Here is a 13,463-nt window from a genome sequence, read left to right as displayed (position 1 = left end):
TATTTCAAAAAATGTCTATACCGTCTAATTCCTAGGTGGTTTGCAAATTATCCACATATATAATAGCTAAAACGGCACAAAAGAGGAACCAATCATCAGGAATTTCAGTGCACAGCGATTCCTCAAACAGGACGAGTCGGACCCTATAAAAAAGCATTAACAGACAATTGCACTTTGAGGAGCTTCCTAAAAAGTTCCTCTATCAGTGCATTTTCTCAACTGCCCTACCAGCGAATTCCGTACTGCTCGAAAGGGTCCAGAGACAAAATGGTTAAGGGACTGGAGCAGTTGCCGTACAGCGAGAGATTAGAGAAACTGGGCCTCTTCTCCCTTGAAAAGAGGAGACTGAGAGGGGACATGATCGAAACATTCAAGATAATGAAGAGAATAGACTTAGTAGATAAAGACAGATTGTTCACCCTCTCCAAGGTAGAGAGAACGAGAGGGCACTCTCTAAAGTTAAAAGGGGATAGATTCCGTACAAACGTAAGGAAGTTCTTCTTCACCCAGAGAGTGGTGGAAAACTGGAACACTCTTCCGGAAGCTTTTATAAGGGAAAATACCCTCCAGGGATTCAAGATAAAGTTAGAAAAGTTCCTGCTGAGCCAGAACATACACAGGTAAGGCTAGACTCAGTTAGGGCACCGGTCTTTGATTAAGTCCTGGTGGTCCAGCGGTGAGCCGGGACAGGAGCAATCTTTCCAGCGTCCTGTCCCGGCCAACCACCCCACCTCCTAGACTCCTGTACAACATACCTTTGAACCCTGGTGGTCTAGCGGTGAAGTGGGGCAGGAGCTATCTTCTTTCGCTCCTACCCCATGCAGAGTTGCAATCAGAAATGGCTGCTGGGAGTGCCTGCAACTGTCTTGCAAATTCTCACAGTCTCACGAGACTACCCCAGGAAATTTACAGCAGCCTTTTCTGATTGTAGATCTGCACAGAGTAGCAGCGAATGAAGATAGCTCCTGCCTCGCTTCACCGCTAGACCACCAGGGTTCAAAGGTATGTTGTAGAGGGGTCCAGGAGGGAGGTGGAGTGGGTAATAGTTGGCAGGGACAAGGATGTAGTAAGATTGCTCCTGTCCCGGCTCACCGCTGGACCACCAGGGCTTAATCAGGCCCACGGAAGGCCTGCAACGGATCAAGGAGGTGGGGGAGAGGCGGGAGGGAGGCAGGGTGGTTAGCACAGGAAAGATCCCTCCTGTCCGGGTGGCCAGGAAAGGACAACTGGGAAAGGGTGTCTGGGAAAGCCGCTGGACCACCAGGGCTTAAGGCAGACCTACGGGAGGCCTGCGGTGTCAGGTCAAAAGCGCGCCGGGACAAAGGCGCGCGCAGACAATTGAGCGCAGCGCGGAGGCGCGCGCTGAAGAAAATTACTGTTTTTAGGGGCTCCGACGGGGGGGGCACAGATCGCGCCGCATTGTGGGGGGGTTTGGGGAGTTGTAACCCCCCACATTTTACTGAAAACTTCACTTTTTCCCTGTTTTTAGGGAAAAAGTTAAGTTTCCAGTAAAATGTGGGGGGTTACAACCCTCCCAAACCCCCCACAACGCCGCCGTGATCTGTATTAAGAAAAGTGGGGGGGCTACCCAACAAACCCCCCCCCCCGCCGGAGCCCCTAAAAACAGTAATTTTCTTCGGCGCGCACCTCCGTCTTGCGCTCAGTTGTCGGCGCGCGCCTTTGTCTTCCGCGATTATGTCTATGAACCGAGGCCTGCAACGGGTCCTGGTGGGGAACGCAGAGACCTGAGGACCCAAATATAAACCAAGACCCCCATTTTTGGGCCATTATTTTGGCCCCAAAATCTTGGTTTATATTTGAGTATATACGGTAGGTGTCGCTAGGTGTCTGAGAGAGGTGTTGGTAAATTAGGCTAGGCAAAATCTCCCAAGACAGAAAGGGAAATGGGACCCAAGAATGGGTCTACCCTACCCACCTGTGCATTGTCTTCCGGTTGAAAGGAGAAGTTAATTTGTAGCACTTCTTACTTTCTGCTTACTCCTCTGCAGTCAAAACTACGCAGGGCTTCTTTTATGGGGATTTTAAAAATTTATTTATATTATAACGGGGGAGGGGGGCCATGCCCTTGGGTTGCCTAGGACCCACCGAAGGGTCAATCCCGCCCTGTGCAGTGGGAAGTAGTGTTTGTCAGATAAAGGACAGCAGTTGCAACCTGGCTGTGGATTTTCAAGAAAGTCTGATCTGTTCCTGGGTTTATCCCATTTCCTTCACAGGCATGTCATTTGACGGCTGCAGTTGCTTTCCCTTGGAACAACAGACTGCAGTTCCTTGCAGGCTGTGAGGGTCAGATCAGGACTGGCATGAAATTCTGGAGCTTCTGGCAGCATGTTTGTGCCAAACAGGAAGGAAACCAGAATATGTGAGTCTAGGTGATTATGTGGTGGCCAGGCATTGGGGGTCTTGCGGTGACTTGTTTATCTTCCATCACTGCCCTCTTCTATGATGGCAGATGGCTGTTCCGTAAGCACCATTTTTTTTTTTGCTTTATTGTCTAGAACTTCTCTTTGTGTTCCCCTGAAGTTTAATTTGCTAGATACCCCTTCTCTGCCAACTCAGTTACTCTAATTGCCTCTATAATGGTACCAGGTTCTTTTCCCTTCAGATGCTTCAAGTTATCCCAAATATTGCGGTCAAGCTTAGTGTATTATGCCCTCAAATTTAATCAGCATCCAACATGAATGAACTAACTAAAGCACACTCATCATATACCTCTTACAAATATATCATCCAGATCCTCAGCGATGCCACTTTTGGCTCCCGTAAGAGGATAAGAACAGCCATACTGGGCCAGACCAACGGTCTATCAAGCCCCGTAGCCCGTTCTCACGGTGGCCAATCCAGGTCACTAGTACCTGGCCAAAACCCAATATTCCATGCTACCGATAGTTTTTTGTTAGCCCATCTTTCGGAAAACGCCTAGAATGGGTTACAAAATACAGGCATAATCAATTTCATAAAAAAACAATAAAAACAATAACGATACAATCACATATCAGAAAAATAAAACAATTTTCTGGGCAGCAAATCAACACTAATTAACCCCCCCCTTTCACGAAGCCACATTAGGCATTGTTATGGCCGGCCATGGCGGTATTAGCTCATAGGAATTAGCGTTGGAGTTAATACCGCTGATGCCAGCGATAAAAAAGCCTAACGCGGCTTCATAAAAGAGGGGGGGGGAGGGTAAAATAGAAACATTTTAATAGCGTTTCTAAACTCCAGTAAATCGACCCACAAGAGGAAGGAGCTTTGCTCCATAAATGAACAATAGAATGGGAGTAGGTGTAACTAACCTACTCATTCAAATCGTAATGATCTAATTGAGGGGATCTAAAAAAGTCTCTTCCCTGGAAAGCACGTAGAATGACTTGAGACATAAATTGGCACTTTCCTCAAACAATATCCAGGAGCAATTCCGTGAAGCGTCTTGAAGGCTGAACTCGGAGGCAGATTCTTTAACGTGCTTGCTAAACTGGTTCCAGACGGTTTAGCATGCTTGTATTTTAACGGCAAAACAGCTCATCGAGGTCTTTTCCAAGTTTTCTAGCAGTCTCCAATACTGTCATGCAAATTAATATTAAAATGATCACTCCAAGCGATTCTCTATAATCGCCGAGTGATTCTGTAACCTCGTTGTGCTAATTTTGCCAACAGGTCTTGAGCTGTCATTGCCTTACTTTCTGATCAATTCTTAGGCACTGACAGGAATTAAGGTTTGATAGCTCAGACCCCCCCCCAAACAAATTAAAATAATTAAAAAAAAAAAACCAACAAATTGAAGATCAGCAGGAGAAATGCCCACTCCCTCCCACCACCAAGCATTGAACCCATTCACACCCCCCAGGCAGTAGGAGAGATGTCCACTCAATCCCACCGCTGATGTCAAGTGACCCGTGACCCCCCCCCACATCCGGCAGCGGGAGAAATGCCCACTCCTTCCTGCCACCATGCAACCTCCCCGACACCCTCCATGCCTCCAACAACATCCACCCCCCTCTCCCTTAATTACAATGACTGGCTGGAGGGATGCCTACTCCCACCGACCAGCAGGCCCGCCTCTTCAACTTGGTGGGCTTTCCCCTTCCCGGGGAGGGGCCTGAGGCTCTGATTGGCCCTGGTTGTTTAAAGGCCTTTCCTATGGGAGGGGCCTTAGTTTTCTGGGCCAGTCAGAACCTAAGGCGTCTCCATGGATGCACTGTGCCTTAGAGAAAATACAGTCCACATGCTGACACCATCTGGGGGTCGATATTCAGTGGTACAAATGTGAGTAGGAGTGCCTCAGGTTAAGCCAGCTGCTGATTTTAGTAACATTATGCAGATGCTACTGCTAAAATCTTTGTTGACCTCCGCAACACTGTCTGGATAATACTGAGATGGCCTCTGGATGGAGCCAAGGAAGAACTGGAAGTTGTCTAGATCAGTGTTTTTCAACCTTTTTACACCTATGGACCGGCAGAAATAAAAGAATTATTCTGTGGACCGGCATCGGTCCGTGGACCGGCGGTTGAAGAACACTGGGCTAAGTCATGGGCCAGACCCCCCCCCCCCCATCGCTACCCAATCTCCACCGCAGACCCTGCCCCCATAATAGTACGAACTGCACCTTGCACGTCCTGTGCCTCATCTGGAAGCCTTCCCTCTGACGTTGCAACGTCAGAGAGAAGGCTTCCGGTTCAGGCGCAGGATGCCCGTAGGAGCCACTGCCCGTGGCTTTGTGCACTGAATCAGTGAGGAAGAGGGAGCTGGCTTGAAGATAACGCCGCATCGATTGCACCGTGGACCGGCAGTTGAAGAATACTGTTTTGGGCCTGATGCACGTGCTGGCTCTGTGGACCGGCAGGAAATTTCTGTGGACCGGCACTGGTCCATGGACCGGTAGTTGAAGAACACCGGTCTAGAAGACACCAATATTCTGAGTTGGACAAGTGAAGACAGTAGAATATGTGGTGCAGAAAGTCAGCAGGGTCCACATAAATTGTGGCAGCGGGCCCTATACTTGGAAATTCAGTGACCCAGCATTGAATATCAAGGTATAAATGTAAGCCCTTCACTGTGGGCCTGATATTCAGCCCATGGTGGTAAGAGGCATGTAAGTTGCTCACAGCTACAGGTTGAAATAACCCAGCATATTCAATGCTGGGACATTTGCAGCTTCTAGCATTGAATATCTGGAAGTTAACTGGGCACCAATCGATGTTCAGACTGGTACCTGGCTAACTCGGTGGACAAAGTTAGGACATCCTTTAGGCTCCTCTAACTTTATCAATATACAGGTAGACTCCGAGTTATAGACACCTACTTAAGTACGACTCATTCTTAAGAACGCAGTCACAACTTCATTTGATTTCACTGAGATGTATTACCAGTGGCCTAGACTCCTACACTTCTCCTGTAGCAGATTTAGGAATGATGCAGGGCCACATTAAGAATAGTATGTGGTTGTGTCTGCTGTACCTTAGAGGGAACACTGGGACAGTTGGCCCTTTTGTCAGCTGGAAGGGAAACAGCAAGAATCTTAAAATCTACAGGTTCTGAGTTCCATACAAATCCGACTTAAGAACAACTTTAAAAACGTAACTCATTCTTAATCTGGTGGGGACTGCCTGTACAGGAATAATCAAGCCATTGTGACATCACTGATGAGGTTGGCTTTTAGGCAGTGGTGGAATGAGGCATTATGACATCACAATATCAGCTCTAGAATGTAGGTACTCCTTAGCATCTTGCCAGGCTCACCTCTCTCTCCTATCCTTTTCAACATTTATATGTCCTCCCTCAAACTCCTCCATCTCTCCCCCCTTGAAACACTTTACATTTATGCAGATGACATCTTTGTCCTCCTTGAGACCGACCGGAACCTCACCAACCTCTCTGCGAACATATCCTCATGTATTTCGAACCTTCAATCCTGGGCCCACACTCTGCAGATGAAACTGAACGAATCCAAAACAAAACTTCTCTGGCTCAGCCCAAAATTGGACCAACTGCCCACCTCCATCCCTCTGTCCTCTAGCCCCACTCTGCATCTTGAATACTCAAGTAAAATTCTGGGAGTCATCATTGACTCTACACTTTCCTTCAATGATCACCTCAACTCCCTAATAAAAAAATGTTTCTTCAGCTTTCACATGCTGAGGAAAGTGAGAACCTGTTTCCATCAAAAACACTTTGCCGTCCTTGTCCAATCCACCATCCTTTCCAGACTGGACTATTACAACTCTATCTACCTAAGCCTAACAAAGAAAAACCTTCAAAGACTCCTGCGGCTTCAGAATGCCGCTGCTAAGCTTATCTGCGCAAAAAGCAATTTCAACCACGTCTCACCGCTTTTGTCCAAGCTCCACTGGCTTCCGATTATCTCCAGAGTCCACTTCAAATGTGCCTGCCTCACTTTCAAGATCCTACACGGTATCCTCCCTCCCTTCATTCCTCTTTCTTGGAACTCCTCTAACCCCAATTCTGCCAGATCCACCCAAAAACTGAAACTTTCCTTTCCCTCTCTAAAAGGCGTCTCCCTTGTAGGAAAACTAGGTTCCTCCCTCCCTTTTAGAATCACTGAGCTCTGGAACAACCTTACCTCCCCTCTTAAGAATCTGAGCTCCCTCCAACTCTTCCGTAAACATCTGGAAACCTGGTTATTCTCAAAAATGTAACTCTTCCTCCCTCTCTATTTACTCTAGTCCTCTAAATTTCCTCTTCATTTTTCCCTCCACTGGAGTTCCTTTCCACCCTAATTCTTGTTAACTGTGTCGAGCTCTGCGAATGTTGACATGATGCGGTATAAGGTTTAGTTTAGTGACTTAAGTTGGCCACTGTTGGAAACAGGATACTGGGCTTGAGGGGCCTTCAGTCTGTCCCAGTATGGCAACTCTTATATTCTTATGTGAGTCAAGTACAGGTAATCCCCGAGTTACAGACGCCCGTCTTAAGTATGACTCGTACTTAAGAACTGGGTTGCGGCTTCATTTGATTTCACTGAGCAGTATTTCCAGTGGCCTTGACTCCTTCACTTCTCCTGTAGCAGATTCAGGAATGATGCAGGGCCACATTAAGAACAGTGTGTGGTTGTGTCTGCTGTACCTTAGAGGGAACACTGGTAGGGACAGTTGGCCCTTTTGTCAGCTGGGAGCAGAGGTGAGCAGCAAGAATCTTAAAATCTACAAGTTCTGAGTTACATACAAATCCGACTTAAGAACAGCTTTAAAAACATAACTCGTTCTTAACCCGGGGACTTTCTGTATAGGAGTAATCAAGCCATTGTGACATCACTGATGAGGTTGGCTTTTAGGCAGTGGTGGAATGAGGCATTATGACATCACACTATCAGCTCTAGAATGTTGCAACTCCTTAGCAATTTGCCAGGCATTTGTGACCTGGGTTGGCCACGGTTAGAAACAGGAAACTGGGCATGAGGGACCTTTGGTCTGTCCCAATATGGCAACTCTTATGCTCTTATGTGAGTCGAGTACAGGTAGTCCCCGAGTTACAGACGCCCAACTTAAGTATGACTTGTACTTAAGAACTGGGTTGCGGCTTCATTTGATTTCACTGAGCAGTATTTCCAATGGCATAGACTTCTACACTTCTCCAGTAGCAGAATGATGCAGGGTCACATTGAGAACAGTGTGTGGTTGTGTCTGCTGTACCTTAGAGGGAACACTGGTAGGGACAGTTGGCCCTTTTGTCAGCTGGGAGCAGAGGTGAGCAGCAAGAATCTTAAAATCTACAAGTTCTGAGTTACATACAAATCCGACTTAAGAACAGCTTTAAAAACGTAACTCGTTCTTAACCCGGGAACTGCTTGTACCCAGCTGATTAGTGGACTGAATCCTTACTAAGGGCCTGATTCTATAAATGGCGGCTAACTTGGTAGGCACCTAGGAAAATGCATGCCATTCAAAGTTAGACGCTATTTGTAGAATTGCGCCTAGTGGTGCCGGTGGCGTTTACAACTTAGGTGCCACTATATTAGATCAGGGTTCTCCTGGCCTAAAATATTGGCACCTAATTCAATCCATGCCCAAACTCCGTTCCCTAGCCACACCTACTTTCTGGGTAGGCGCCTCGTTGTAGAGGCCTACATTGTGCCTACCGAGTTAGGCCCCAACCAGCAAATACATTTTTAAAAATTGGTTTCAGTGGCGCTTTTCAATTAACAGCACCGATTGAACCAATTAAACCAGGGGTCCCCAAAGTCCCTCCTTGAGGGCTGCAATCCAGTCGGGTTTTCAGGATTTCCCCGATGGATATGCATTGAAAGCAGCGCATGCGCATAGATCTCATGCATATTCATTGGGGAAACCCTGAAAACCCGACTGGATTCGGCCCTCAAGGAAGGACTTTGGGGACCCCTGAATTAAACCATTAAGTTAGGCGTCTAGATCGGCTCGACGCGTCAATCTAGGTACCTGATGGTAGGCGCTTTTAATCGAATCAGGGCCTATCTGGCTAGGTAGTGGCTCTGTCCAAGCTCCACCTCCAGATCACTCTAGCCCGGCTGGTTAGGGAATGACTAATTAGCAGTGATAATAAGCGGCACTACCTGGTTAAGTGCGGCTGAATATCAGCAGTTGTTCAGCTCAGCGGGGTTTAACCAGGCAAGTTAAACCTCCTGTGTTTAACTATCAGGGTGCATGCTTGTGTACATGCTCACTATTACCGCTATTAATTATTTCTATAGCGCTACCAGACTTATGCAGCGCTGTACAGAGTCACAAAGAAGACAGTCCCTGCTCGAAAGAGCTTACAATCTAAACAGACAAGACAGACAAACAGGATGTCATGGGTACAGTTAAGGGGAACAGTTAATCTGCTGGTTGGGTTGGAGGGCAGAGGAGAGTACCGGACAATCAAGCCATTGTGACATCACTGATGAGGTTGGCTCTTATTGATGGAATGAGACATTATGACATCACAAGCTCAGCTCTGCTTCCCAAAGAATGAAACTCTTAAGAACATAAGAAGTTGCCTCCGCTGAGGCAGACCAGAGGTCCATCTCGCCCAGCGGTCCGCTCCCGCGGCGGCCCATCAGGCCCATTGCCTGATCAGTGGTCCCTGGTTATTCCTATACTTGCCTCTCACTCCTATCCCTGTACCTATCTCTACTCTTATCTGTACCCCTCAATCCCTTTGTCCTCTAGGAACCTATCTATAAGAACATAAGAAGTTAGTGCCTCCGCTGAGGCAGACCACTACTACTACTACTATGAATTATTTCTATAGCGCTATCAGACGCACGCAGTGCTGCACAGTCAGAAAGAGTAAGAAAACAGTCCCTGCTCGAAAGAGCTTACAATCTAAACAGGCAAGACAGACAAACAGGATGTCATGGATACAGTTAAGGGGAACAGTTAATCTGCTGGTTGGGTTGGAGGGCAGAGGGGAGTACAGGACAATCAAGCCATTGTGACATCACTGATGAGGTTGGCTCTTATTGGTGGAATGAGACATTATGACATCACAAGCTCAGCTCTGCTTCCCAAAGACTGAAACTCTTCACACTACTACTACTATTATTTCTATAGTGCTACCAGACGTACGCAGCGCTGTACAGAGTCACAAAGAAGACAGTCCCCGCTCGAAAGAGCTTACAATCTAAACAGACAAACAGGATGTCATGGATACAGTTAAGGGGCACAGTTATGGATTGTTATGGATTCGATCTGTGTCGAAATTCTTGGAACCCAAATTGTTAAATATTTTAATTCATTCTTTAGTGATTGCCAAGCTCGACTATTGTAATTCACTATTGCTGAATATTACCCAAAAGGAAAAGAAACGACTACAAATAATACAAAACACCGCAGTTAAAATTATTCACAATGGAAAAAAATTTGATCATGTCACTCCTTTCCTTATTGATTCACACTGGTTGCCTATCAACCAACGTATAATTTACAAAATTTCCCTATTAGTATTTAAAACATTAACTACGCATGAACCACAATTCATAGATAGGTTACTTATTCCCTACAATGCAATACGATCCCTCCGCTCTTCATCGCAAGGACAATTAATGATTCCATCCTTAAAGATAATTGGCACCAGACGATTAGACATATTTTCTGTAATGGCCCCCCAAATTTGGAATAATTTACCACTATATATAAGAGAAGTTAAAGATCTTAATAAATTCAAAACCATTTTAAAAACTTTTTTATTTAAATACGCTTTTAACATTTAAAAACGCATTATATTTAAGTTTCTATTTTCAAAATTACTTTTTATCCTATTTTCACATTCCCTTTCCGCATGTTTTTTCCTGCCCCCTCTTCTTCTTCTTTAGATTATGAAAAAGATTAAATATTGTAACTATTCCCTCCCGTTTTCTTTCCTCCCTGATGTATCATGTCAGTCTGTTTTGTCTGTTTGTATTAGAACCCAACTTACTGTAATACTTCTAAAATTCTATTTATTTTAAATAAATTGTTCATCGCTTAGTTTGTAATAAGCGATCAATCAAATATTAATAAACTTGGAAACTTGGAAACTTGGATTGAAGGCTATATCAGAAGGGTGGGTTTTCAGTCTGCGGAGAGTGTGGCTCAGTGGTTAGAGCTACAGCTTCATCACCCTAAGGTTGTGGGTTCAAACCCTGCATTGCTCCCTGTGACTGTGGGCGAGTCACTTCATCCTCCACTGCCCCAGGCACAATAGATAGATTGTGAGTCCACCAGGACAGATAGGGAAAATGTTTGAAGTGCCTGTGTGTAAACCGCTTTTGTGTGTGATTGTAAAACGACAAAAAGGCAGTCTACAAATCCCTTTCCCTTTTAAACAAGGTAAGAGAAGGGGCTTGGCAGACAAGCTCGAATAATTTATTCCAGGCATAGGGGGGCAGCTAGATGAAAGGAACGAAGTCTAGAATTGGCAGTGGAGGAGAAGGGTACAGATAAAAGCAACTGATCTGAGGAACGGAGGTCTCTGGGAGGTGTATAAGGAGAGAGAAGCGAGGAGAGATATTGAGGGGCCGCAGAATGAACCCACTTGTAGGTCAGCAATAGGAGCTTGAACTGTATGCGAAGGCGGAGAGGGAGCTAGTGAAGTGATTTCAGGAGAGGGGTGACGTGAGCGTAGCGAGGTTGGTAGAAGATGAGTCGTGCGGCAGAGTTTTACACAGATTGCAGGAGGGGGGGGGGGTGGGAGAGGCGGCACTGCGGGAGACCAGTTAAAAGTAGATTGCAGCAATGTAAGCGTGAGGTTACGGGAGCTTGGACAAGGGTCCGAGTAGTGTGCTCAGAGAGGAAGGGGCGAATTTTGGTGATGTAGATACAAACAGAGGGCCTGTATACATCTCTGCAAAAAGTATTCATATTAAATACTGAGTAACAAAGTCAGGACTCTATGTTCATTGCAGTGGATTCCGACTGCTCCCCCCCAATCTCTCACTGACCACAAGATTAAACCATCCCCCCCCCCCCAGGAAAGCTAGAAACATAATTTGAGGTTGAGGGGTGGTAGATTCAGGGGCAATGTTAGGAAATTCTACTTTACGGAGAGGGTAGTGGATGCCTGGAATGCGCTCCCGAGAGAGGTGGTGGAGAGTAAAACTGTGACTGAGTTCAAAGAGGCGTGGGATGAACACAGAAGATTTAGAATCAGAAAATAATATTAAATATTGAACTAGGCCAGTTACTGGGCAGACTTGCACGGTCTGTGTCTGTATATGGCCGTTTGGTGGAGGATGGGCTGGGGAGGGCTTCAATGGCTGGGAGGGTGTAGATGGGCTGGAGTAAGTCTTAACAGAGATTTTGGCAGTTGGAACCCAAGCACAGTACCGGGCAGAGCTTTGGATTCTTGCCCAGAAATAGCTAAGAAGAAAAAAAAAACAAAAAAAAAATTTAAATTGAATCAGGTTGGGCAGACTGGATGGACCATTCAGGTCTTTATCTGCCGTCATCTACTATGTTACTATGTTACAGGACAACTTGCCATTAGACAGCGTGCTACAAGGGAAGTGGGGGGAAATGGAAAATTAGTAGAATAATTTTAAAAGCCAACATGCGTCAGACGTAGGCGTGTTTTACAGTATATCTTTCTTTGCCAGAAGCCTTTCATCTGAAAACTACTTTGGATTTCTTGGCAACAATAATTAAAAAAAAAAATAAAAAATGGTCTACTGGAGATTTAATTTATCTTATTGTGACTTTTTCCCCCCCCCCCCCCAGTGCATGCAGGTTTGTGAATGTTCTTCCCCTGGAGGCAAACGTGACACGGACAGCTTACCTCTGCTAAATGCAGGTAAGTGTTTCTGGAACAGCTCCGATGACTATTTTGGCGTATTGAAATCATCTACCCACCAGCCCCAGGCAAATGATGAACTTACTGTTCTCTGCTGGAATCCTTGTATTTTAAAGCACATGGAGAGTGAATCCGGTTGCTTGCATAGCCTTCTCTGGGAGATTACAATAGGATGTAATGCCCTGATCCTCCCGGATGCTGGCAGAGGACACATAAAGTTATTTTATTTGTTGAGGACCAGAGCAGGAGGCAACTTCTACAGTTGGACTCCACAGTAGAGAATGACACGGTGACAGAATTCATCACTGTTCCCGTCCCCATGGATAACTGTGGGAAGCCATCCCCATGTCATTCTTTACTGTCTATGTCAACCTCAGTCCTTCTACACCAGCATTCTTCAATGCAAGGCTTGAGGGTCAATGGCTGGGCCCATTCTTACTCTGATTCTTATTTGAGCCAAGTATAGGACAGTTAAGCCATTGTGACATCACTGATGAGGTTGGCTCTTAGGCATTGGTGGAATGAGGCATTATGACATCACACATTCTTTAGTGTCTATGTCAACCTCAGTCCTTCTACACCGGCATTCTTCAATACAAGGCTTGAGGGTCAGTGGCTGGGCCCGTTCATACTCTGATTCTTCCCTCTCTCCTTAAAGAATGACATGGGATGGTTTCCCGCGGTTTTCCGTGGGGACGGGAACGGTGATGAATTCTGTCACAGTGCCATTCTCTACTCCAAAGCAAGCATGCACCAGACTTCCACTTGCCCTCCAAATGATGTTAGAGCACACAAGTACCGCAAATTGCTGAATAACTCAAACCTTTTACTTCTCCTCGGAACAGAAACGGGCAATACACTTGAATAGTAACAAGTTTCTTTCAACAACTTCAGACTTATGTACAAAGTCCAAATCAGATGTGACTAGTTCAGATACACTGGGATCCTCCTTGTTGGATTGATCTTACTGCAAGTCCAAAGTCAAGGTCTAACTCAGGGGTAGGGAACTCCGGTCCTCGAGAGCCGTATTCCAGTCGTGTTTTCAGGATTTCCCCAATGAATCTGCATGAGATCTATTTGCATGCACTGCTTTCGATGCATATTCATTGGGGAAATCCTGAAAACCCGACTGGAATACGGCTCTCGAGGATCGGAGTTCCCTACCCCTGGCCTAACTAGTGGGTGATAGACCCAAGGTACCA

General features: G+C 46.0%; 1 protein-coding gene across 7 annotated transcripts in view; it reads left to right on the top strand.

Annotated features, from left to right (window-relative positions):
• INPP4B (inositol polyphosphate-4-phosphatase type II B) overlaps positions 1-13,463 on the top strand; it is an 812,760-nt gene that overhangs the window by 377,259 nt on the left and 422,038 nt on the right. For all 7 annotated transcript variants that reach the window (XM_033939865.1, XM_033939855.1, XM_033939874.1 and 4 more), the window contains one exon: positions 12,189-12,261. In XM_033939865.1, coding sequence (XP_033795756.1) covers positions 12,189-12,261 — 73 coding nt within the window. The remainder of the gene's footprint in view (positions 1-12,188; positions 12,262-13,463) is intronic.

The sequence above is a fragment of the Geotrypetes seraphini genome, chromosome 1, assembly GCF_902459505.1.
Source record: "Geotrypetes seraphini chromosome 1, aGeoSer1.1, whole genome shotgun sequence".
NCBI classification, from domain to species: Eukaryota; Metazoa; Chordata; class Amphibia; order Gymnophiona; family Dermophiidae; genus Geotrypetes; species Geotrypetes seraphini.
Note: the sequence above shows the minus strand (reverse complement) of the source record. Positions and strands in the feature narration are given on the sequence as shown.